The 27,236-nt window shown below is 40.4% G+C and overlaps 1 protein-coding gene across 6 annotated transcripts in view; it reads left to right on the top strand.

Annotated features, from left to right (window-relative positions):
• The window catches only part of APC (APC regulator of WNT signaling pathway), an 88,924-nt gene that overhangs the window by 6,506 nt on the left and 55,182 nt on the right, over positions 1 to 27,236 (top strand). For 3 of the 6 annotated variants that reach the window (XM_032205580.1, XM_032205584.1, XM_032205585.1), the window contains exons 1-2: positions 10,229 to 10,275; positions 20,679 to 20,831. In XM_032205580.1, the coding sequence (XP_032061471.1) occupies positions 20,697 to 20,831 (135 nt within the window). In that variant the 5' untranslated portion in view covers positions 10,229 to 10,275; positions 20,679 to 20,696. The other 3 variants (XM_032205582.1, XM_032205583.1, XM_032205581.1) reach the window with 3 other exon arrangements.

Here is a 27,236-nt window from a genome sequence, read left to right on the forward strand (position 1 = left end):
AGTAGTTTTGAACCAGAACTTTCTGATATTCTTTTTTATTTCTAGAATTCAGCTTTGTTTTTCACTTCAGGGGGGAGGGGGATGGATGGGACAGGTTTAGGTATCTGAATTAGACACTCCACAAAGGAAACGCTGTGCATGCCTTGAATAACTCCAGGATTTCTGGAGTTAAATGCCTGCCTTGTCTCAGTGAGTTTGTTTGCAGCTTCTTATTTTCTGCTCAGAAAGATCTGTATTCAAGATCTCTTTCTAAGCTGTTTCCCACAGAATTCCCAAACCAAGGGCTCGTGTAAAGTCTTCTTGATTAGTCTGTATTAGTCATTAGTGACTTGGATGGGGAATGAGTTAAATTGTTGGCTGTCAGCAAGTGCTGTATATGGGAATCTAGACCACCAATAACAACAGGAAAAAGAGTGCTGATGATGTTAGAAATTGTTTATTTAAAATTGGCATTAGTAGCCTCCTTGTCAGCAGTTCTGGAGTAAAAGCTCTTTGTGCCAGTAACCTTGACAGTACAACTGCCACCTGCCATTGCTGAAAAGACAGTGTCAGTAGGCAGTGCTGAGACTCATGACAGTCCGAGGCTAGCAGAATCTACTTCTTGGCTGTGTTCCTCCCATGTTGTTGCTTTTTAATGCAAAGCTGAACTGATTTTTTTTTTTCATTACACAATATAACAGTTTGTTTACACACTTTTAAATCAACACTGAAGTCAAGCACAACTCTGAATACTTCCAGTTCCCATATAGATTTAAAAGAAACAAACAAAAAAACTCTTGTTAGCAGCCTTCATCATTCCCCCTATTTCAGCAGAATTACTGTTGGGATTTTGTTTCCTAGTATCCAAATCATTCAACTACAAGCCTTTCATTGTTTAAGACTCTAATTCTAGCCCAATGTAGTAGAGTGGTAACTCAAACTTATGTGAAATTACTATTTTCATGAGTGCAAGAGAAAAACATGGTTCCTGCCCTTCACCCTACCATTTGTCTACATTTTGGATTTTGCTATTGTTATTTGCAAGGAAAACCACAGGTTTAACTTAAAAATACAAGCTTATGTTATTGGCCACCGTGACATTTTTCTCCTTTTGATTCTGAATATAGTTTGCTTATTGTTATGTATGTTCATGACTTCAAGTTCCATATACTGAACATGACTGAGCGTAGAAGTGCCAAAATAGGTAAAGGTACTGAATTCACATGTTTAAGTCTCCAAATGTTCAGAATGAGCTCCAGAGACTTTTGAGATCTGGATTCAGCTTGAAATCAGTGAAACGATTCTAATTCATTACGTGTTGTGTTTTTTTTTTTCCTCACTTGAATGTTATTCTGATTATAATTGTATCCAGGCCGCCAGGGAACACAGAATCTGCCTGAGTACTAGCTCTTACGTGAATGCAGTTAATATATTTCTGTCTTGCTTAAAGTATCCTTCAAAGTTTAACATGTACACTGTAAATCTGTGTCCTTGCTTTCAGTTAGACTCAGTCCACTGTTGTGTTAATGTATGCAACTGCAATCCGGTAGCCAGAATATTATGAGAGTTCTTTTTAGTTAATATAAGACTAATAGGATGTTTGAACTGGCATGGAATTAGGTCTCTGACAAAAGGTTTAGATGCCAGTCTAAGTGATGGCTTGCTAATTAAATGTCTAAATGTCTTTGTTAAGACCTTGAGAACTAGACTTGATTCATAAAGCTTTTTCCAAAAAATGTTTCAAGTGCTAGAAGCTGAAAAGAGTGAATTGAATGGAAAAAGAGACCTTGTCTTTCTCTAAAACCAATGGATTTGTGTATTGCTTTATTTGCATGAAAAAGTAGTTTTCTGTACATGACTGTCTTTATACTGTTCCAAGTCTCTCTCTCAATTTTACTTGTAAGCACGATGTCCAGATCTCTTCTTCACAGGTGAAATTGTGCCTTCAATGATACAAAGGTAGTGAAGAGTCCATGTGACAGTCTAGTGTGCATGCAGCAAGGAAGACACGAAACAGCTGTAACAACAAAGACTGGTTGTAATTTGCTATAATGATTACTTTTAGGATAATTCTGATATTTTGGAATGCTGTATCTAACTTCAGTAGGTAATAATTGAAGAGCATCTGCCTTCAGTGTGCTGGTTTGCGTTTGCTTTCTGCCAGTGTATTAATTCTTACCTTTAAAGTCAACTGCTCTGAGCGTAGATAGCATAGGAACATACAAGTTTGTTCTTTGCTTGGTGAGGATTCTGTTCCTTGAAAACTTTCTGACTTGCAAGTGTTGGAGATCTTTGCAAAGGCAAGGAATTATCCGCCTAGACAGTTTGCCTACGAATCTACTTATTGAAGGAGAATTGCCTTAGTTCATTCAACTCACATTCTTTACCAGTGGTGTAATAAGTTTAAACATGGATGGATGGTGCTTTCTGTCATTCTTGCTGCTGCACTCCGTTTCTCAAGTTATTATGTAATTATCTTGCAGGAATCTCTAGAAGCCCTTTAAACATCAGAGTTGCTCTGTGATGGGCAGACATCACATCCATAAAGACAGGACTCCTTTCTGAAGCAACAACGCTGCTCCCAGCCTTTGATGTGGAATGTTACTGTGCATGTAATCTGGGAAATAAGGTTTTCATGAAGCTCACTACTAGCATTTGCTAACATTTACTCTTTGAGAGATGAAAGGCAAGAAATGGTAAATAAAAACATCAGGAGAGTATCTGCCAGGTGTAGACTACAAGGCCGATGTGCTGGTAGCTCAGTTGCCTTTTAGTGAAGCTGTACGGCACAGCCTTTCATCAAAGTGCTTGGACCTGATGGATCTGATCATGCTGTGCTGCGTGATGGAAGCCTGGGTGTAACCTTCCAGCTAGAGGGTGCGTGCCCAGGCACGGCAACAGTTCGGGTCAGGTCGTTCAGCCAGGTGACTCTAATCACATACCCGTTTGCTCATGAGATGCGTGAGTACCACAGAACGAACGCTGCATTGAGTTCTTGTTATATGATGTGTTTGCTCACACTATAAGGCAAAAAACTCAGGAAAGTGGAAAAAGTAGGAAGTAAAACTGGGGAGCGTTTCATACGTAGTCTTAGATGAGGACATTTCGATTTCTGCCAGTTGAGTTACTGGAGAAGGGCTTTGGTTTTGTGTTCGTGTGACAGAAGGGATTTTGCCAATGACATGGGATCTCTCCTACTGTTTCATCCGTGTCAGAACAAATAACATCTACTGTGAAGATTTCTTTGCTTTACCACCTGTGATAATTAACTCATGAAATTAACCCCACACAGTGGGAATTCCCTACATTGTGGCAAATGCTTAAAATACATGGGATCTGTATTTAACTTGATTGGTAGGCACTAAGTTTGCCTGCATAACTACTTTACTTGGAATTTGTGTGTAGAAACAGTGTCTCCTGTTTGCCAGAGTTTGCTTAGGATTACTCAGTACCAGGTGAATTTAAACTTAATTGATTCGACTTCTAACATTAAAGCAATATAAATTATTTCTAGTAAGGGATTCAGTCTTAGATCAAATATTTAGAACAGCCATTAAAGAGTAATGGATCAACAAAAAACAAATCTATCCTGAGGAGAAAGTTCTGAGTGTCGAATGGTTTTTGTTTTTGTTTTTGTTTTCTCTAAATCTCAGCTACTTGGGTTTGGTGTTCTAGCTGACTTGCCTCAGGGATCTTTGAAAATACTTCATTTCCTCAGTGAAAGTTGAAGTATTGGGTTTATATGGTTGGGTAGGGGGGAAAAAAAAAAAAGGAAAGTGTTCTTCAGTACAGTTACCAATACAGAAAGCTTTTCTAAACATGGTTGTGATGGTTTAAAATTTTCCCTTCCCATGTCTCTGGGGACTTGGAATATGAAATAGAAAATGTAGCTCAGTAGGGTGGTTTTCCTGTAGCCCAAGGCTTTTGAGAGAGTTGCAATATTATACACCTTAAATGCCAAGTGGTATCGTGGGGTTCTAATATTTAACACATGCATCTTAGGTTTTTCAGTTGAGTAGCTGGTGGCCTTGGCTCCAAGCTGGAGAAGGGAAGCTGGCATTCAAATGTGCGCTCAATCTAGATCAAGGAATTGAAAAACACTCCGGGTTTCCTGGTTTGACAGGCTTAAAAGGGCATTTTCTTCTGTATTATTCCACTGGCGCTTTGTCCTGGACATGGTTGTCAGCCCTTTTCTTCTTCAGTTGCTTTCTCCCAGTACTTTTCTGAAGCAACTTTGTTAGTGGTAAATGTTTAGTAGTGACTGTCTCGAATGCTGTCTCTGTTACTTTGAAGTTGCATGTTGGTTTCCAAGACGAAGAATGGGCCAAAGAAAAGCTAGCTTTGCCCAAGTCCTAACAGTGCAGGTCACTGAGCACTATTGCTGCGTGCATAAATCTTGCTGCTGGAAGCAGCTTGGCTTGTGATGTAACAAATACTTGTTTTGCATTTTTGTCAAATGAACAGGTAGATTAATTTCAGAAAATAACCACGCTAGATACTGGGCAGATTAGTCAATGTCTGAACTGACAGACCTTGGGCAGACTGAGTCGCTCATCCCAACTTGAATTTTTGTTCCTTACTGACTGTTCAGCAAGCTGACCCTTCTTTATCAGGAGAAAATGTCTAAAATATTACAGACTCTTCAAATTTTACAAAAACAACCCTGCCCAAAAAAAAAAAAAAAAGTGAGAAGTCTGATTTTCAACCTCACTCCTGCTACAGAAGTGACGTTTTGAAGAATTCTGGAAGAAAAAGAGAACAATTCCTAGCATCCCCTTCCATACACATCAACACCATAAAGCCCTGTATTTTGAGGTGTCTGTGGATTTTAACTTCAAAACAACAACAAAAAAATAACACTGAACTGTGTGCCAAGAGAATCAAAAAATGTTTAGTATGCCACCAATACACTTGAAGGTTTCTTTTGCAGACAATTCCCAAAGGGAGTGAAACCCAGATTATCCAAGTAAGCATTTTTATGGAGTAAATAATCTGAAGAACACTTCCAAAACAAAAGCTAACCCAAAAATGTGATGTGAATCATTGCGCCTGATGATCAGTATGTTCATGAGCAGGAGAACTGTGTGCTGGCCGGGAGTCTCGTGGTGCTTTGTGCTACCTGGAAGCACCAGACCCTTCTGCAGGAGTGCTGCCTCCTGCAGAGCCTCCACATTAACAGAAGTCAGCTAATGGTGAAGCACGGTCTGCATTGGTCCTGAGGAAAAAGAGGGCTTTCTTTCCTGACTTCAACAATCTAAATCTTTGAAGGGTGAGAATTGATTGTAATTGCTGCAACACATTGAGGGTGTGGACGTTGCAAGGAATTACATTATTGAAGGATCAAATAAATTGTGAACTTCCATGCATTTAAGCCCAGAATGGATCCCTGTGCTGTCTGGTGCGACCCCCCTACACAGAAGCTGCAGAACATTTAAAAATGGTATTTCTTAAATACCTAGTCTCACCTTTGTGGGCTCAGCTCCTGCTGAGCTTTGTGATTTGATTAACCAGACAGACATTAGGAAATTCAGTTCCAGTTTGTCTAATTTCCACCTGCTGGATCTCTTTACATTTGTGATGAACTTAAGAATATTTTCAATATATAGTAATAAAAAAACAACCTACTTTTTGCGAAATCAATTAACTTGCACCCATTTAACCATACAGCATAAATCTTACTTAGCAAACTGAGCCATTTTGTGTTCTTTTTTTTGAGCTCTTCAGTACTTTATGTACGGAAATGTGCATTTTTGCTCTTTTAAAGGAAAATATGTATCCTTAGATTCCTTGTGAACAAGTTATTATGTAAAGGACAGTTTTTAGATTGATTTTTACATGGTTGTCATCTTCTAAGAGCATCTGAGTTTCAGGCCCTAATTTAAGGATTTAGAAGACTATAATCGAGGGAACGCACGGCTATGACCGAGCAAGATCTTTGTGTTGTTTCTAGACCTTGTCACAGCATTCTCTTAATGCAGTGGGTATTAAAGAATTTCCTATAGTTGGCCTTAGTAAGAGGTGATAGCTGGAACTCTTTCCTCTTGGCAGACATGGAGAACGGTGATAGTTAACATACCTCTTCGTAAAGGTCTTTGCTTAGAAGGTTCCACATAAATTGACCTTTTCTCTTTTTCAATATCCTGGGCATCGCACATGTTGATGGCTTTCAGCTAAATAGATTTTTAACTGATTTATTACTACTAAAATGTCAAAATGCTTACAAGGAATCAACTCTTGCATTAAGAACATCTGGTTCAAACCAAACAAAGGGAAGGCTGAAAAGAAGATTGTGAAGAAAAAGGTAAATATTCGAACAGTGATAGAGCTTCCATTTGTCAGAGTGGTGTGAAGTTCTGGGATGCTCGCAGGTTGCCTATAGAGCTCACATAATCACATAGCATTATGTCTTTTAGCACTGACCTCTTGTCAACCTCAGTATACCAAGGAACTGAATCTGATCATCTGTTTGCATATGCACTCATCCATTTGTTATGTACACATTTGAAAACTAATTTACGGCTGATGCTAAATATCAAAAATACGTAAAACATGGCTTTGTCATGCAATTTAGGCCACTATAGATGTTCTAGGTATGTTTCTTCTACTGGGTCTTGCTTGGAATCAGTCTCTGAGCAGCTGGTGGCTGTGCAGCACAGAGCAAAAGCATAAACCAGCTATCAGCTGTGCTGCAGCTAAGGACAAAAAATGCTAGGATGAAATGCTTCCCTTACAAGAGATTATTCTAGTGAAGACTGGACAGATCCAGAGCCTGCCACTCCCTGGGAAAGACTGGAAAATATAAAATTATTGATCTTCCTGTAGATATTTGATCTTTTTCTACTCTAGAGCCCAGATTGGGAAGAGAGGAGAAATGAACGAAGTCTTCTACAAAGGGCTTTTTACTATGAAACCTCTTTCCCAGAGAAGCTCAGAGGTACGCTAGGCGTGGGCTCTTCCATGGAAGACGTTCAGCCTCTGGTACAGTGAACAGATGACTGAAACTGAATTAAAGATGCAGTTACAGGTTTCCAAAAAATGAGGAATAAACCTTTAGCTTGGTGGAGGTCTAGAATGAGTGAGTGGGTGCTTGCATGAAGCAGGGAGGTAGAATAAAGTAAACTTGAAAGTCAGCTTTATTATCTGGTTAATCTGAGCTCACGTTCTGACCATCTTAGTTTTTTTAGCTTGAATCTGGAAGGAAAATAAAAGCTTTCAAAATTTTTGTGAAGGTTTACCCTCGTAATGGACTGAGCACCATCAATTTGTTTTTTGTTTTTTTTTTTTTTTTTCCTGCATCTTTATGTTGTTGCAGCAGAGCTCTTTGTAAAGGATTGGTTTTTCATTTAAAAAGTATTTGTGAAAATTAGGGCAAAACATTAGTATTGGATAAGATGAAGACATCTGCAGTCAGCTTGAGAGGGCACGGGCAGATGTAGGTATGTAGTGAACATCTCTATTGCCTTTCAGCCGAGGTACCGCACAGCAGTGTCCTGACTCGCTGCTGCCTGATGTCGTAGGGGTGAGGCCCAGACTAAGTGACAGCTCACTTTGTTGGTATTCGAACAGAAACATTTCTGATAAAGGCTTGTGCTCCAAAGTCCATTAGAAATGAGGCCTAACGAGTGTTGTGCTTTGCTATAGTATTAAGAGGTGAGAAAAACATAACTGAAGGGAAGGCTGGAAAAGTAATGTGTCTGGTTAGGAGAAGAAGAAAAACTCAAGGCATGGCTGGAATAAGAAGTGGTAATTACAGCACAGATACAGTAAGCTACTTAACATGCCTGAGAGCAGCAGCAGAGGAAATGCAATACAGGGATACTGTGACATTCTTAATTAGAGGATGAGGAAATGGTAGTTAATGTGGCACGTAGTCCGTGTCAGATGTGGTTCCTTATGTGCATGAGATAGAAGAACGGGTAAATGGATGGTGAAGTTGGCTGCATGAATGATTTGCTGGGCAAACCCACTTCCATTATTGTAGTGGAATTTTTGTTGTACTGTTTTTAGGATATACGTGACTAATATAGCAGATTGGTTTGTGTATAGATCTACTTGAATCTTCATTTTAGTAAGCTGCAACAAGAAACCTGCATGCAGTTGGAAAGCTTGAGTGGGATAGAAGAAAGCATGAGTGGGAAATGCCTCAGAGTACAGCGCTTCCGGACAAAACTGAGGAACTGGCAAACAATAGAGCATTACGTAGCAGAGGATGTAAAGAGCAGGTGACGGCTTTCTGTCAATCTGACTTATTTATGAAATAACTAAACAGAATACATGTCTCTGCTTCTCTCATTCTACTTACATTACGTGACTTTCTGGTAGTTAAGTGGCCCTGTTAAGTGGCCCCAAGATGTTTTTTGGTGGAAAAATCTTCTCAAGCTCAGGAACTTGTAGCATGGCCTTCTGCAAAATAGAAGTGGAATTTCAGTACATTACTGTAATAGAAAATCTTACAGGAACAACTTGCTTTCTGATTCTCTGTCCTAAGGTCAGCAGTTTTGTGCTTCCTTTGGTAGGAAAAGGAGTTGAGTGCAGGTCTTCTGGGCAATGCATAAGGAACAGAGGTTTTTTCACTCTTCTTTTCTGTATCTGCAAGAGAAAGGTGGTATGTTTCTTGTTCCTTGGGAAACCTTTTTCTGCTGATAGCTGGATATCATCTGTATAGGGAAATAGTACACAGTGTTTCTAAAAGAGTCCTGATGGACCAAGTATAGGAATATATCATTCAATTTAAAAAAAAAAAAAAAAAACAATGAGAGCAGGTTGTGAGTATTAGAAATGTGTGTGAATATGGGAACTATTGCTGGTCCTAGTCACATGGTAAGGACAAGGCCCAGAGGGAACAATGCTCAGTCTGTGTGTGGTAGTGAGAGGTGAAAGCAACTTTACTTCACAATTTCCAAGGCAGTGACAAGCAGAGAGCACATTCTGCTCCAGTGATCTTTAAAATAAAGTTAAAAGAAAGGAGGCAGTCTTTGGTTATAGCAGCTACTAAATCAAGTCCTGTATTAAGATGAAATTTACATTGTTAAACAGTTGTGAAATGTTTTCACTGTTTTATGTTAATAAAATCTGTTTATGCCACCTTTATAAAAGATGCATCTTTATGTAAATCAGTAAGTAAAACTTGTATTAGCAATGAAGCTCTGAAGATAAGATCTCTTAAGTTGGTGACACTACATATCACATCTGTGAATAATGCCAACCACAGTGCCTGGCAACAGGGAGAGGGAGAATTTAACTCATTATCCAACCCACTCACCATGCCCAAAGACTCTGGAATAGTTAGTACTGTGCATGCACAATGACTAATAATGAAATATCAATCACTTCAAATATATGAAATAGTGAAAAGCTTCTGGGAAAGCTTTCGCTGAGTGGGGAAAAGGGTACTGCTGCAGAGGGTGAGGAGCTGTCCCATTTACGGGCAAGCTGTCTAAAACCAGAAAACCTCTAGCATTTTCTTTTGTCATATTCTTGATTTTTCAAGAAGCAAATAAATGTGTGTGAGAATGTCCTTTATGTTCTTAAAAACACCTGAACCTTACTGTGCTGAGAGCTTCTGTTTAGCTTCACTTAGTAGATGCGGTTGACATTTTTTTAGTTTCTGAACTTATGGCTAAACTGTATTTGGCCTCCGACTGGATTTACGTAAATGCGGTGAGTTGGGAAATAGCACACAGATTGCACAAAGTAATCTATGAAAAGATTAATCTGTTTTCCGAGGCACAATTCCTGCTTGTCTGTGTGAGAACGCTGTGCTCGGCACGGCGCGGGGGATCTGCTACAAACAATAACACAAATAATCGCGTTTTGAGCTGATGAAACTGTTTCTGATGACGCATGGTGTCGCTGGGACAGCTTTCATGCGGAGATTTCGTTGTTTTGGCCAGGCTGGGGGTTGAGGTGCCCCGCAGCAGGTCCGGCGGCTCCGCGCCGCGCTCTGCCCGTGGCATCTGCTGAGGGCTGAGGGCTGAGGGACCCCACAGCCCCGCCCCGCCCCGCCCCGCCCCGACCGCCGCGCATGCGGAGTGAGCGCCGCTCGCTGCGCGGGGGCGCGGCGTGGCGCGGGGACTCCCCCCTCCCTCCCCGCGCGGCGCCCGGCGGCGGGGCGGGCCCTCGATTCCCATTGGCTGCGCCGCCGCGCCGGCCGGCACGTGACGGGCGGGGCGGGGCCAGCGGCGGGGCCGGGCCGTGCCGGCGGCGCCGCGGCCGTGTCAGCGGCGGGCGGGGGGCGCGGGCGGAGCGGCCGGGCCGGGCCGGGGCTGGCGGCGATGGAGGGGCCGCGGCCATGGGGTGAGTGCGCCACGGGACGGGGCCGGCCGGCAGGAGGCGGAGGAGGAGGCGGAGGAGGCGGAGGAAGCGGCTTTGTGGCGGGCGGCAGCCGGCGCCGCGCCGCTTTGTTGGCTGCGCTGCCGCAGCGCCAGCGGGAACTGGGTCAGGGCGCGGGGCGGGGGGGCTGCGCGCTGCGGGCGGCCGCGGCACGGCCGGGGGGCTCCGCGCCGCTCGGGGCGCCCCCGGGGTGTCAGCGCCACGCGTAGCCGGGTGCGTGTGTGCGTGTGTGTGCTGCGAGCACGGCCCTGCCGCCAGGGCACCCCCCGGAGGGGCTTCCGAGGAGCTGGTAGCACGTCCCTGCTGCTCCTCGGCCCGATTCGGCGATGCGCAAAAAAAAAGGGGTTGCCTTCGTCGAGCCTGTTCGTGTGCTGTGATTGAAACGCCCCCTGAAAACGCTCGCTACCCGGACCCCAGGCTCATTCCACATCTGTCAGCGAGGTATGGGTTATGCTGAACTTTAGGGCATCAGGTGAGGACTCAGCAGTTGGCTGCTGGTGGTGATTCTAGATTTTTCTCCTACGCATTTTGAACATCCATTCCAGCACCTGAAACATTAGAAGGTGCCATAGGTGCAGAGGTGCGTTCACCACTTTCCCTTCTGACAAGAAGGAAGGCGATAAAAGCAAACTGATAGTTGTGGTAGTTATTCTGGTGATGTTTCTTCCTTTGCTTCTTTAGAAGAACCATGAGAAGAGACGGTCTTTGTGTTGTTTCGCATGACAAGTGCAGTATTTCCTGTCAGTAGTCATGCTCTTTAAAATGGCAGCTTGAATAAAAGATCACTTCTAAGTATATTTCAAATGATTTACGACTGCAGACTTTCATAAGCATCATCCTTCATATCATGCATGCCATGATATTTGCCAAAACTTTTGTGCAAAATATTGGGTAATGATACACGTTCTGATAGATGTCATAGTATGCAGCATATGTTGGAAATGCCTATATCTAAAATGGGTTACCTTTGGTCTACAAGTTCTTATGTTGGATTTCTGTATTATCATAACTCAGTAAAACGTTTATGCCAATGAGATGGTATTAATTACTTTTTCATCAATGTAAAGAAATCTTATTTAACACAGGCTATACTGCTAGGGATACACTGTAACAGAGTTATTTTGGGTGAAGACCACTGCACGTCTCCACCGATTGTTTTCCAAAATTTGTACAGGACCTGTGTGGACACGAACTGATGTATTTTCTGCGAGACAGTCTTATGTTCTCAAAAAGTGCTGAAACGAATCCTGAAGATGACCCTGATTGATCACCTATTTAAAATAATATTTTTTCATGATTTTTTTTAAATTGTGGCTGTTCTATTTCATGCTATTGGTTTATTTTAACTGAAAATACAAATTAAAGAGAATAAGGACGTGCCTCAGGCTTCCTGATGGCTTAAACTTTCTGGAATCGAATCCTTAAAAGATGATGAGAAATGAAAACTAACCAGCAGCAAGTCATACGCAGTGAGAGCATACGCAATTCACCATGAATAGCAAAAATGATCATGCCGAAGAATGAGTGTTCAGGATCGTGAATCATCCCTGGTCCAATATAAGTTATGATTCAAGTGATGTCTGGACTGCTTTGTGTTCAATATAGTATTTAAATGCAAATCATGTTTCGTATTTTCACAGTCGTATTCTGAATGCAGCATGACTAACCAGCTAAGGAACTTCCCGACACAGAATTCTAAAGGAATAAGTGGGGTTTTTGTCTTGAGAATGTAATGGAAGCTGAACATGACTGTCTATAGCCTGAAATGTATGACTTCTGGATTTCCTTCTGTTTGTACTAATATGATTTTGTTATTAGTATTTTTTTTTTTTTTTTAGTAAAAGCATAAAGGTGAAGTCATCTCTATTTAATACACACGCGCACACACAACTGCAGTTAAACTAGACCTGAAACAAGGAAGGCAAGTCACGGTTTCCGATCAAACCACCATCTTCCTTCTCTCCTTCCTCATGGTCTTTTGAAGAATGCAGAGTGTGGATCGCATCTTATTTTGGCACCTTCATCAGCCAAGCTATGTTTTGTTAGAAAGAACAGATGATGCATCTGCTTATGATCGTTTGTGAGTACAGGCCGAGAGCGTGAGCTATGAAGACTGTCATTGCTAGGGCAAAGCATACGGCATTCTGCACTACCTGCGTCTGAAGGTGTAGCAGGTTGACTCTTGTGCATGATAAAGCTCCTGCTATATTTGAAATTTTGGTGCAGTACAGATTTTGCAGCATAGTTAACTGTGTTATTGATCTTAAGGAACGTTGTCCAGAAAATATAACAGTGGATCAAAAGGTCTTGCCAAATTACATGTTCGTTTAGGGAAGGACAGAAACAATAACAGCAACAATAACAAGAAATATTCAACCTACCCCGCAGTCAGAAGGATTTAAGAAGGTCAGGTATATTAACACTTAAGTATTTTGTTCTACTGCCCGCAAAGATAATCTGCATGCAGATGTAGATAGAGGAACTAAGAAGAAAATCCTCTTGATGCAGGCAAGGTTAGGAAGAGAAAGTTGAGCATGGCTTACTTTCCAAGGGATTTCACACGTTGTGTTAGGATAACTGAGAGTGGCTTTTCATCTGGCTCCTGTTTCTTGTACAACAGCCAAAAAACCCCCAGGAACTCAGAGTACCTACTCTAGAGATTATCATTTCGTATAACTTGTTGTTGGTTTTCAATTTCAGTTATTTGACATTCGCTAAAAAGAGTAACGTTACATTATTTGCAGCCGCTTCCTCATATCCAAGTCCTTGCTACTGAAGCAAGCTCAAGAACAAATGAAGAAGAGTTTTCTGTGACGGCTGTTTGCTACTCTTTGCTGCATGTCTCTGACCTGAGCATGCAAATGCAGAAGGAATGAGAACGTGCACAGAAGGTGCGCGACCTGCTGTTCCTTTCATGGCAATTCTTACTTTCTGCTGAGTATTTTCTTAATTCTGTTCAACCACACCCAAAGCCATCTTTTCAGTCCCCTCATTATGTTTGCGTGCCTGCTTAGAGCAGATGATAAAAAAAGCAAACACAATACCCTCCTGTCAGGCTGCTGCTGACTGGAAGATTCAGGGTTTGCTCTTCGCTGCAGGTAAGGGTAGAAAGACTGAAATGTGCTGGCCAAAAAGGACATTCAATAAAGCATAGGTCTGCCACCAGTTAAAAATAGCATAGTTGATCAGCGTGATGCTGGAGAAGGCAAAAGTTTGATTTTTTTGTGTGAAAGAATCAGGGTATCAGACTCCCACGACCTGATGCCAATGCAGTGTTTTTCAGTGAGTACAAAAGAAGAATGTTAATACCTATGAAAGATAAGCATTTTAAATTAGGAGGCCTGGAAGACTTGCCCCCGACTGGACTGGGTAAGACGATCTCTGGCCTACCGATAGCCATTTTTGATTAAACTCTTAAGCACGGCACCCGGAGTGCTGGTACTTCGCCAGAGTTAAAGAAGGACTAGCAGAAAGATATCTACATATAAACCATTTACATGAAGACCAGCTTCAGAGAGAATAATGGAAAACCTAATAAAGGATTTAGTCAACAGAGAAATTGAATTAATGCAAATCAGCATGGCTTGATACGTTTGCAGTAAGAATGGCCAAAAAAATTTTGCTTTATTCGCTTGATTATATTTAAAAATGCAGTTGTATAAAAATGGTAAACCAAAGGCTGAGATTAGTAAGGGTGGTTGGTTTACCTTAGAACAGCTGTGCTGGATTTTTGTTTCTGTCTGTCAGCCTTGCCAGTCTTTCGGGAAGAGTTGTGTAACAGCTGCTGAACCATTGTGGTTAATGGCCCAGCATATTAAATTAAACCGACACCTATTTCAGATTACCTTGGTAGTCAGGCAGTAATCTGCAGTGGTTGAGCAGCTGCTGCACGAGCAGCTGAGCCCTTCTCTCATCCTTGGGTGGGAACCTTGTGGAGATGGGAAGGGCAGACAGCTGGGGCTGGCACCCTTGCAGCCATGCCAGTATTAGCCCTGGTCTCGTCCAAGTCAGAACCCTTGGACTTGGCACTCTACGAAATGCGTTTTGAAATGTGTTTAAGCTAAACTAATTGGAAAGATCTCAAATATGCAGAAATGACTGTGTAAGTTTTTTCCTGATTTCTGTGTGATAAGCCCATGAAGAAACAATTCTCCCTTGCCACCTGTGAATGGATGACAGGGAAATGACAGAATGGTAAGGAGTGGTAAGGACAAGATCCTGGGTAACACTTGTGGGTACAGGAAGAGATCAAAGTTGATCTTCTTTTCCAACCTTACTAAATTGCAATCTAGATGTTTATCAGTTTCAGTTGCAGTGGTTACAAATTGGTATCTTAACAAAATAAACTGCATTCTGAAAAATCTCCAGTTACAGTGTGCACATCTGCTTACCAGGGGTGATGGTAATAAAATGTTAAGTTTTGTTTGCTTTTAAGAGAGTTGAACAAACATCTCTTTTGCTACTTTCAACAACGTTTGTAATCGGTAATCAAATTAACTGGAGCCATAGTTGACATTAGTGTTGTTTGAAATGACCTTTTCGAATAAAGTAATTTTGCCTTTTTTTGCCACTGATTTTTGTAGCCACATAACTTAACTGTTAATAGCAGTTACATATAAGTACATGTGTATCTATATATCACCCTCAGGCAGCTAATGTAGGTCCCAGAATAATAATTCTACTGAAAAAATTTTAATTGAAATTAATAGGTTGTAGGGAAAAATGTTACCTAGCCTTACATACAGGCAATAACAGTTTCCTGTGTTGCTGAAAAAGTTTTATATTTTAGATCATTCTTTAGCTTCTTCTGAAAAGACTAAGACAATTTTGTTGTACAGAAGTTGCTCTATAAAATACTGTGCTCTGTTGGTAATTACATTTTTTTATGGATTAAAAAAACACTGATGGGAGTCTGAAATATTTTCATAAGAATATTTGATTAATGTGTTACAAAGTATTGAGCTTGGGGTTCTTAAGTAGAACTTCAGGGCTCTTGAGTACACTGCTCATTAATTTCAAAGGAAAAAAGAAATGCTCTGATCAATAAGAAATTGTAAGTGTTGAGAAGATACTGGTTTGGGTTTTTTCGTTGTTTTTTGTTTGGTTGGTTTTTTTTTGCCTGCTTGGGATTTGAGACTAAAAAGAGCATATCTAAACTCCCGGTTCCTGGGCAGTTGTTACTTGTGCAGTTTCCATTAATGTGGAAAAATGCATATCTAAATCTTAACAGTACATTTGCATAAATGTAGGCTTCTCATTAATTTTGGTTATGGAGTGTGAAAGAGTTATATCTAGCTTGAAATTCTTCTTTGATGTGTATATTCACGCAAACTGCTGATTCAGTACAGCATGAAATTTGTTGCCATAATTTCACCTTACTTTGATAAGAAGATGGAGAAGAAACCTCTTAATGCTGAGAATATGGGTAAGGGACCTAGGAGACCTAGATTTTTGGTGCGTCTTATATCGAGGGAGTCAATCTCAAAGCTCCTGTATCCCAAGAGGGTTGTTTCGTGGAGTAAATCTAGAAAAGGGGATGCCTCCATTCGAATCGTGACCCCTAAGAAATTACTAGGAGGGAGCAAAGCGATACTGCTCATTTCTACCGCTGCCACCAATTCTCTGTTTAAAAAAATCATTTTTTTGTACTCGGTTTACTTGGAGCATAAATCCAAGAATTGGTATCTGCAGCTGAACTCTGATCTGCTGCGTCTCGTTTGAGGCTGTGGGAGGCAGCTATTTCTGGAAGACGGGCAGACCTCGGGGTGTGTCCTTCTTTATACCGTGCGCTTGGGAGGCAGGGTAAGTGCGTGTTCAGAGTGGCTGTTAAATGGCTTCAGTTTCGGGGTGTGAACTGAACGTGCACGGGGACAGCTCGTGTCTCACTGAGCCTTGTGATCTCCGTCTGCTCGAGAGAAGTCTGGTGTTCAGCATCAGAAAGCCTGGGTGTTCGTGGTCATGCATTACCTGTGTCAGTTTCCTCCATTTTAACATGAAATAATGAAGTCCTTGGTGAAGGACTTGACATTTTATTATTTCAAAAGGTGCTGAAAGAATGATTGTAGGAGAAAAAGATGCAGATGGATTGAAGATGCAGAAAAGAGTTACAGTACATAGGAGAGATGAATAAAAATACAGAGTTGTTCTGTGGTGCAGTTTAGGAATACAAGACTGGATTTCTGAATGGTGAGGCACCCTTCCTTCCTGTGCAGTGAGCTAGGCAGGGATGCTGCTGCATTTACAACTTCCAGTGGGAGCTCACAGTCTACATTGATTAATGACCAATTTATAGCCATTTCTTCTGTGTCAGTATTGTGTTTTAACGTAAATATTTTCTCCTCCTCGAGCATTTTCCCCTTCCTGGTAATAAAGCGTAGCCATGTGATTACAGCTGTTGTTGCTGAAGAGGAAGGATTTAAGTCTCTTATCGTGAGAGACTCTGCAGTCGCCCGATCACTTAGCATCTTTCTCTGCACCCACTTAAACTCACTTTTCTTACCTGTGCCTTGTAAAATGGCCTGATCACGCCAGGGGTCGTGATTGCTTTCCAGGTGTCGGGACCGTGTCGGTAGTGCTCTGGTGTGCAGTGACCTGACCGGTGCGCGGTTCACCTTGCTGCTCCCCGCTCGCTGCTCCCTTCCAAGTGACGGGATTCCCGCGCACGATTTCACCCCCTTCACACTGCTCAGGTCATCACATTCTTTGTGTGTTATATGTAGCCCTCTGACCTCATGAAGCTTCTCGAATTCATGGCAGCAAGTTTTGTTGCCACCCAGCCATTCCTTGTGCCTTTGGCTTAAAACGCCAAACATTTGCAAGTACCCGTCACAGACCGGTGTTGGTGGAAATTCAGTGGAGACCTGGCTCCAGCCCATCAGCTTGGCTTTGAGCGCTGCCCAGTGTCATCTTGTCTTGGACTTACTCCTTATCCCCATACAATTTTTCTGCTCATAGCCTCATCTGATTTCACATGTGGCACCGTATCAAATGCTTTGGTACAGTCAGAGCAGCAGGACAGATGTATTACTTCTACAAAGCAGCTTGCTGTTCCCCTCAAGTATTTGGTAGCTTGCCCTTTACAGACAGGGGAAAAAAAAATACCCTGGAGGGCTGGGGAGGTAGGTAAATATCTGTGTGCCCTGAGGAAGCCCAGGTGCCTTAGCCAGTGGCGTGTCAAGAGTCACTGTAAGCAGTGCCTTCATGGCCCGCAGTCTGTTTTTGGTCCAGCTTTCTGTGCTATTGCAGCCTTTTAGGTGGTGTAGGGAGGTGGTTTTTTGGTTTTGTTTTCTGTTTTTCCTGTAGCAGGGACCCCTGCCGCAGGTGCTGGGGCAGTGTGGCACTGGGATTGCAGAACCAGGGTGGGAACTCTTTAATTTTCCCCTGCGTGGTGGTGTCCGTGCCAGCACCAGGTACTGCCCTTCACCTCTCCTCTAATGCTTCAGGTGATATCGCAGGGATGTTCATTCAGGTAGTGGATTCAGGCTTCAGCCCTGCCTTCCCCCAGACCTTGTTCTGTGACCAAAACCTTGTGATGTTACCAAAACATATGCTGTGCTGATCTGTTTTGTTTTGTTTTGGGGGAGGGGAGGTTCTCTTTAAGATTCCTGTAGTACCATGCGACGCGATGTGAATGCCGCTGTAGCGCAGAGCAGCTGCCAGGCATTGCTGCATTTCACACTCGTGCCAGCAGCCTGCAGCGCCTCACTGGCCAGCAGCAGCGAGCTTCTCGCTGTTCTCTGGCTCCCAGTTACAATACAGTGCTAATTTTTATGACTACCAGAATGGGAAACATCTACAAGCTATCTACCTTTCCTCGGGTTTATGCAGAAATCCCTTCTGCATTTTATGTTCTGAAAAGAAATATAAACTATAGCTTTTGGTTTTACTAATAAGAATGCAAAAATAGTACTTACTAAATACATCCATGAAGTGGAACAGAAGCAGTCTGGCATTGTTTTTTCATTAAAACTCTTTTCAACAGCTTTCCACCTTTTAGGGGAGACTGGTTGTAAAAGCACGGAATTCACAGAATAATTCTCTGAAAGTCAGGTTTCCCTTTACATATGACCAAATTGTAAAAAAAAATAAAATAAAATAAATTTATTAGGATTCTTTTTTCTTCAGCTTATTTATAGTGTCATGGAAATCACAATTCCATAAATGGTAGGCTTCTTCCTTGGCCTTTCTGTAATGACGACAGATGTTTAGGACATGAAGATCTGTTTCTTGAAAAAGAAATAAGCTTGTCATATCAAAAACACTACAGCTTCTGTTATTTTTCCTGTTTTCAATGGTACGCATGCTTCCTCATACTTCCTCATATTCCTTATTCAGTTTAAATTCAGAAGAATTAAACTTAATTTTCAAATTTTATATTGGGGAACTAAATGAAACCTCTTAGCATGATTTTACTTACCTTTTAGTTGACTTGATTATTCAATTAAGATTCATCTGGAAGAGCAAATTTGTATAAGGATTGTATAAGGAGTTACACAAGCAGTAAGGTCAAAGGCTTAATGAGAGCATACACGGAAAATACTTTCTTGCTAGTGTAGTTTTCAGGATAGGTTGCAAGCTGTATTTGCAGCATGTTCCAGAAGTTCAGAAAAACTGCTGAATAGGAGGTTTTAGTTGTTTCATCTTTTCCAAAGTATTGCAGTAACAATGAATTTCTCTCTTTTTCTCTTTCGGGTTTGACGTCCTGTACCTAGGAAATTCTCACTATGATGTTAGAAGGGTAACTTACACATGCACAAAGTGGTGGGCTTCTTGTTATTCTGATGAATAAGAAATTTGTAATTTCAGCTGTAAAGAGCTTCGAACATGGTTAGCCATGTTTAGTTATATTGTTTGTTAGAGGAAGAACTTCTGGTTTTTGGTATTGGAAAAGTGGGGAACAATTTGAATTTTTATCATTTAGTTTTTTATTTCTCCTTTGTAATGGCTGAGTAATTTTGACTTAAGACTGTTATCATAGAATCATAGAATATCCTGAGTTGGAAGGGACCCTTAAGGATCATCAAGTCCAACTCTTGACACCGCACAGGTCTACCCAAAAGTTCAGACCATGTGACTAAGTGCACAGTCCAATCTCTTCTTAAATTCAGACAGGCTCGGTGCAGTGACCACTTCCCTGGGGAGCCTGTTCCAGTGTGCAACCACCCTCTCTGTGAAGAACCCCCTCCTGACGTCCAGCCTAAATTTCCCCTGCCTCAGCTTAACCCCGTTCCCGCGGGTCCTGTCACTGGTGTTAATGGAGAAAAGGTCTCCTGCCTCTTGACACCCCCTTACGAGGAAGTTGTAGACTGTGATGAGGTCCCCCCTCAGCCTCCTCTTCTCCAGGCTGAACAGGCCCAGTGACCTCAGCCGTTCTTCGTACGTCTTCCCCTCAAGGCCTTTCACCATCTTCGTAGCCCTCCTCTGGACACTCTCCAACAGTTTCATGTCCTTTTCATACTGTGGTGCCCAGAACTGCACACAGTACTCGAGGTGAGGCCACACCAGCACAGAGTAGAGCGGGAATGTTATGATATTAACCAATGTTATGATATTAACCAAAGTAACATTTTTTGAAAAGGCACGTATGACCAATTAGCACAATCACTATGAAAACAACATTTTCAATTTTATGGTTTCTGTGCCATACCTTCCCTACACATATTTACAATATGAGGTGTCTTAATACTACGAATTGGCTTTTATCTGTTTCTTCTGCTGTGCAGTATGACCACTTCTTGGGTTGATACTGCATGAAGATTTGCTTTAATCTTGATTACTTGGAGTTGTTTTTTAACAACAGACGCCATTACTAGTATATTTATGCTTTTATTCTGTTAAAATTTGTCAGTATTTACCGTTGTCTTTTCACACCACATCTCCATTAGTCTGTTCTGTCCTAAGGAATCTTGAGCCACTGGACTGACCACCTTTTGTTTCATAAAACCTGTAGGTAGGCGGCATCTTCTAGATATGTTTGGCAGTGCTTGTTGATCATACATAAATGATTAAATATGGTCTATTATCTCTATAGTTTCTTATTGCTAGAATTAGAGTGCCAATAAAAGGAGTGTTATAATATGATGCTGTGATTTTCCTTCATGTATTCTGGCTTTCCCTTATACCTAATGCAGTCGTTAATGAACTACTTTCATAAGCTTAATCGTGTGTATCGAATGGAAGCCCATTGGAAAAAGCCTTTGAACTGGCAATCGTTTGATACTGGCAGTTCTGTTTAATGGGTTTAAATTAAATGTTTAGGAAGTTCAGTGGTAAGTGGGACCGAGAAAATTTTACAGTTAGGTAATTTTTTTCTTGTTGTTTGCTTTGCCAAAATACTCATGTTTAGTATTTTCTCTTATTTTTTTTAGGGCTGAGGGTAGCCCAGGATGGCCGCAGCTTCCTATGATCAGTTGTTAAAACAAGTTGAGGCATTAAAGATGGAGAACTCCAACCTTCGACAGGAGCTAGAGGACAACTCAAATCACCTAACAAAACTGGAAACTGAGGCATCTAACATGAAGGTATTGCAACTGCATCATTTTTTGTGTGGATGCCTTTTGTATTTGATTGTGTGTGTTTCAGTGGACTGGTAGTTCAATAGTTTCAGTGTTCTTCAAGATTCCTACAAGCCTTCATTTACAGGCTGTGTAAGGGAAACAGCTATCAATCAAATTTACTTAATAAAATGTACTTTTTGTTTTCTTTTGTTTTTAATATGGAAATCAAAATATTTCAAAACTGTTTTTAGAAGCTCCTTCAAATTTTCTAGCTTTTTTCCTGGTGTATCATGATACATATTACCATTTTACCACTGCTGTACTTGCCAGCAGAAAGTTGTGTGAGAGGCTGGAGACTGTCAGTGTTTTAAGGTAAGTTTAATAATTTAATAATTTTGGGGTTTATTAGAGTTACAATATATAGCAACCCCCCAAAAAAAGTTAATTTTAAAGTAAGACCAGAAGTGTTCAGCCTCTCTGACAGCCTACATTCATACAATAATTCCATCCAAATCTAACGATGTCTTACGTCTAGGTGTAGGCTTTCAGAATGACCTATCCAGGACAAAACACTGGGCAAAAATGGAATTTAGACTGATTTTGATAAACTGGAAGATACATAACAGCTGCATCTATGTGACAATGACCCTGAAGAAGGCAGAATTTCAGAAGCATTCTAGCAGCATTAATAGGGTGCCCTTCTTGAGCTGACAAATCTTGCTTCTTTTTGCTAACAGCCAGCAGAACCAGAGAGCTTTTGGTACCAAAGCTAATACTGTTGTTACCTCTGCAAATGGTACTGTATAGCATAGGCTAGCTCTAAATATTAAACAACTTTTGTGGACAACAGTGTCCATCTCCTTGCATTCCCATCTTTATATCATTGACTTATTGTTACCTTTATAGCTGATCTTTGTAATCTGATTACTATAGCAATTAAAAAAAATACTTTTAATTGAACTTTCCTCCAGCATGTAGAATGACCTATATATTCTTTGTCAGAAGGATTTTTTTGTTCTGAATCACTGTCATTAGAAATTACAACACTTACAACCAAAAAAAAATTGTAGTTCTTTTTATTTAAACCTTATATTGTGGGGTAAAATGCAAGTGTCTTTTACCTAAACTGAGATGAAGTAATAGTCTGTAACGCGCCAGCTACTTGAAACTGTATTTGGTATTAGCAACTGTGAAAAACAACTGTTTGCTTAATTCTCTATCTGAAAGCTAGATCTGTTACTTACACTGTTTTTCTTAAGATAACGTTATAACAAAGCTATCAGTAACTTTCCTTCTCTCTCTGACACTGCAGTCTAAAATTTCCTTCACTGCAGGGAGTGAAGAATGGGATAAGTGATCTTTGCAGTTTTGAAAAGGAAAAACAGAAATGCCTTTTTTCCCTTGCTTGTTCCCATACAGCTCTTTTTTTTGTGTGTGTAGATCGATAAATTTCCAGTGACATAGAGACAGACATTAATGCCTCTAGGGCATTAATTTGGGATGTGGGACAGCCGTATTCCCTTACTTCAAATCTCATGGATCACCAAACTGAAAGCAGTTCTATCACACTCGACAGAAAATGTTTATGCTTGTATTCCAAGTAGATACCTCATATTTTCTCTCCTTAAATGACAAACTGGATATGAGGAATTTATCCTAAAACTCCTCCAACTCAAGTATCAGTCTCAGGGTTTCTTTTCATTTTAGAGGGAGGAGGTTATTTAGACTAATCTGATTTTTTTTTTCCCCATATTCTATCAAAGAATCCCAGGCATCTCTGTTCCTCATGAGTGCTTGCTTCTGGATCCAAAGCAAGATGCCATTTCTTTCTCTTGTTTGTTTCAGATATATTTGAAAAGGATTGAAACCTTGCTTTGTCTTCCTTATGTTGAATTTGAAGGATATTATGGGAATCACCTTAAGTATTTGTCGTGGTTTAACCCGGCTGGCAGCTAAACACCACGCAGCCGTTCGCTCACCCTCCCCCCTCCCTCTCTGGGACAGGGGAGAGAAATGGAAAGTGAAGCCCGTGAGTTGAGATAAAGACAGTTTAATAAGACAGGAAAAGAATAATAACAAAATAATAATAACAATAATAATAATAATGTTACAATGGTGATAATAGGAAAGTAATAATAATATGTACAAACAAGTGATGCACAATGCAATTGCTCACCACCCGCTGACCGATGCCCAGCCTAACCCCGAGCAGTCCGGCCCCCTCCCCCGGCTAGCCACCCCTATATATTGTTTAGCATGACGTCAGATGGTATGGAATACCCCTTTGGCTAGTTTGGGTCACCTGTCCTGGGTCTGTCCCCTCCCAGCTCTTACTGCACCCCCAGCCTGCCTGTTGGCAGGACAGAGCAAAAGGCTGAGATGTCCTTGGCTTGGTATAAGCACTGCTCTGCAACAATTAAAGCATCGGGGTGTTATCAGCACTCTTCTCATCCCAAGCCAAAACATAGCATTCCACCAGCTACTAGGAAGAAAATTAACTCTGTTCTAACTGAAACCAGGACAGTATTGGAGCGTGTGGGTGAAAAAGTTTGATGGGGATCCTGCAGGATTCTGTTCACTCAGGAGACAATTTTAGTATTGTACATTTTCAGAGAAAGTACATAGTGGCTTTGTACCACTGAAAGAAGCTGGTTTCTTCATGGCTCATATGGTTCCAGTGCCATGATTAGAGATAATTGCAATAAAAGTAATTAGAAGAAACAAGGAAGTGTAGATAGAAAGTCTCTGGGCTACCATATAAGTAGTTAATGCTCCAACTACTTTCGAACTCCAGTCCTCTGGGATACCACATAAGCACTGTCGAGCTGTAGCAGCTCCTCCTGCCAAGTGCAGTCCCAAACACGAAAGGGATAAAGGGAGTGGCAGTGGGGCAAATGAGTTGTGGTCCCATGACATTATGTGCAGCAGTGTTGTCGCTGTTACACCGTTCATTTTGATCTGTAGAAATACTTCATAGTTTTTCTTCAGACTGTGCTAGTATGTTTGCCCATTCTGCCTTATATTCTTTAATCAGTCATGGAAGGCAATCATTGGGAGGGGAATTTTGAAGGCAATATTGAATATTTTGAAAGAAATTGATTCTGAAAGTTGTAGTGTTAAAATTTGTGAAAGTATACCTCATTTTTCATAATCTCTCCATTCCTGAAATGTAAGATAATCGTACTGGAATTAAAAGCTTAACATGAGCTCATCTTGCAGATGCATTTATTGTAAACTACTACTGACCTATATAAGAACAACGTCTGCATCTGAATGCTTCATTTTTAAAGCTAAATTTCATAATTAAAAGGGAAAACTTTGCTGACCAAAAGAGGAAGTGAGGGGTAAACAAAGATGAATGCTATCAGGGTGCCAAAATGACTTATAAAACAGTGTACACTTTCTTTTTTAATTTGTGTTGTCTTAGAGATTAACTGTTCAAACAAAAGAAATCCCTCAGAGTATTATGACTAACTTGGGAAATTCAGTCGTTACTGTTGGCTTACTGTCAGATGAAATACAGCAGTTCTGTGTGATAAAATGTTCTCTCCAAATAAACAAATATGCTGTTGGAGTTTGATGGTCAATGAATTAATGATGTTGGCCCATAAACATAAAAGAACAGTTTAAGTGTGTAGGTGTAGATAGTAAGCATAACCACATAAAACACAGACTATGGACAAATTTAGGAAAAAATGGACTAGCAGATTTGAACTCAAAGGCTGTAAATTTTTTGAAGAGACAAAAAGCAGTTCAGCATCAGCTCTACTGCTACTTTCCTGTAAATGTAGAACTCTGTCAGAAAAAGACCTCAATTTTTAAGACATACGTTGCAAGTGAAGACTGTCCTACTTGGCTTATGTGAGGAACAATTGTTAAGGATGGTGCGTTTTTTCATATGATACTGAATTCGTATCAATATCTTTCCCCATACAAGATCTGTGTGGACATGGTTACTTTTAATTTAATCTCAGATACTTAAAAGCTAGCAAAAGAATAACTTATGTTATGTTTGATTTCCATGCTTGCTCTGTCTCTGCTTGGATTTAATTGTAAAATAATAATTGTGTGTTGTCTTGTGTGAGAAAGACGCCAACTTTATTATGTGCACTGCTCTGTGAGCATAATGTCTTCCCTTTTGTGTTTATATAGCACATTTACAGTTACATTTTCCATATTATTTTCCAGCTCATTTAATGTCCTCTATACTGTCTCCATGTATCAATACAAAATACATTCAGATATCCTGATTATTTTTAGAAGAGTTCTAAGTAGCTGAAACTGCACTGTAAAGAAACAAAGCAATGGTTAAACTTCTATGGAATCTTTTTTTCTTTTCATGTTCATGAAACACGTTTTTCATACTTTTTACATTTTTTTTTTGATTTTTTTGGCAGATGGTTGCCTTCATATAAATATTTTAGTATTAATGATTTTCTGTTTTGTTTGTTTTGTTGTTTTATTTGTTTGTTTATAGAATTCAGATTTTAAAGACAAACTAGAGAGCTAGTTACTGTGATGTTCAGTGTGGGTCCAAAGTGTGGCTTCTTTTTGACATGGAAAGTTTTTTTTTTTTCTGCAAATTAGCAGAGTAGTAAACCTCATAATCGTTGATATTGTTGGATTGGAACAGATTTTGAATTAAAAAAATAGTGCTGATATTTTGAGAATTTTGATTTTGAGTATGTTTGTACAGCGTTTAGATAACTGAAAAGTAGCTGCAGAAGACACTTCAAGCCAATATAATATATCAGATTTATTTTAGGTTTTTGTATACTTTGTGCAGTTGATTAATTAATACTTAAATTCGCTGAATTAAAGGTCAGAGGTGTGCTATACAAGATGCCATGGTGCCTGTTCCATTTGCAGCGGTCATGCTAAATTTGTGAGAATATGGGAAAGCTTATTCCTTAGAGGAACTGAGTGTGATTTTATGTAAAAAAAAAAAATAACTTGCATTTTATTTTCTCTGCAAATACAACTTCCCACCGTTCTTTTTGTGACTATTTAAAGAGATGAACAAACAGATCTTTAGCAGGAATAGCAGACTCACTAGCAAGATGGCAACTTAAGAGAAGAGTTACAGTAGCTTGGTTGTTTCATGAAAAAGATGGAATTTTAAAAATGCACTGCTTCCAGCTTGAAGTTTGTTTATGAAAACTGGAGATGGATGTTCAGAGTGTTTCAGGAGCAAGCTCACTAGCAGTGTTTTGACACTGTTACACTTTTTGCTTATGAACTCCTCGTTAACGTGTGGAAGTGGGATTTTGCCTTAAGAGTTCAAATGACAGCAACAACAAATAATGCTGATTTCTTACACCAAGAATACCAGTGACTGAATCGCATCCTTTTTTAGAAAAGTTTACACTTGCAGAAACATAAAAATTTAAATGTTATTGACACTCTTCATTCCTCATATGCACATTTTAAGGTTTGGTTCAAAATGTCTGCCCAGAGAGAGCCTCTTCCAGAATATGTAAATGCTTTTATCTAATGCTTTCCTGATTACCTAAACAGGTGATTGCATTTTTTTTAATTCACCTTCCTCATTTAATGGTCAGACTATCTCCTGCTTAGCCACTGTTTCTTGATACTTAACCATGAGAACCTACTTTATTCTGATCAGTTGTCCCTCTGATCGGCAGTGTTTAGTGATCCTCATTGTAAAGCACAGAAGATGCCAAGAGGTTTTTCTGTTTCTGGCACGGGAATCCATTTCAATGTATCGTGATAATCCATGTGCTTGCAAATCAGAATTTGAAGCCTGTCACATTTGAAGCCTGACAGAAATCCCTGAAACATACTGCTTACAAATCTTGTCACATGTTGTATGCATACATGGTATGTATCTTCCTATACATAAGCTTAGTCAGGTTAACGGTGGATACATACAATTAATGGATCCCATCTTCAGTAATCTATCAGCAGTTTTTACTACAAAGTACCTGAAATTGTATATTTTACTATTGTGTCAGATAAACAGGTCTTTCCCATCACTTTCTGAAAGGAAAGTATTTGTTGCTTCATCTCACTTTTCCCCTTTTTCTTCTTTTATCTTTGGAGAAAAGATTTATAGTTGACATCACAGAGTAAAGTATTTCAGCAAGGCATACAGCAATAAAAAAATTGAAGAATAATGTTAAGATATGAAAGTAAAATATTCAGTACATGGAAGAGAAACACATTAGAATAGATGTATTTGATCTGGAATTCCTGTTAGTGAATAGGCTGGTAAGCAAGGGTAGTAAGCAAACTGCAGTGTGACTGTGAAATGCTTGTATTTGAATCTTAAGTGTTAGTGCCGTAGCTGTGTCTGTGTGCGTTCTGTCACGGACTGGAATACTAGCTTTATTTCCAGAGCAGTCACTGGAAATCTGATCTCCAGGTGTGATGAGGCATCTGATACTTTCACAAAGAGATTGGGACAAG

The sequence above is a fragment of the Aythya fuligula genome, chromosome Z, assembly GCF_009819795.1.
Source record: "Aythya fuligula isolate bAytFul2 chromosome Z, bAytFul2.pri, whole genome shotgun sequence".
Lineage (NCBI taxonomy): Eukaryota > Metazoa > Chordata > Aves > Anseriformes > Anatidae > Aythya > Aythya fuligula.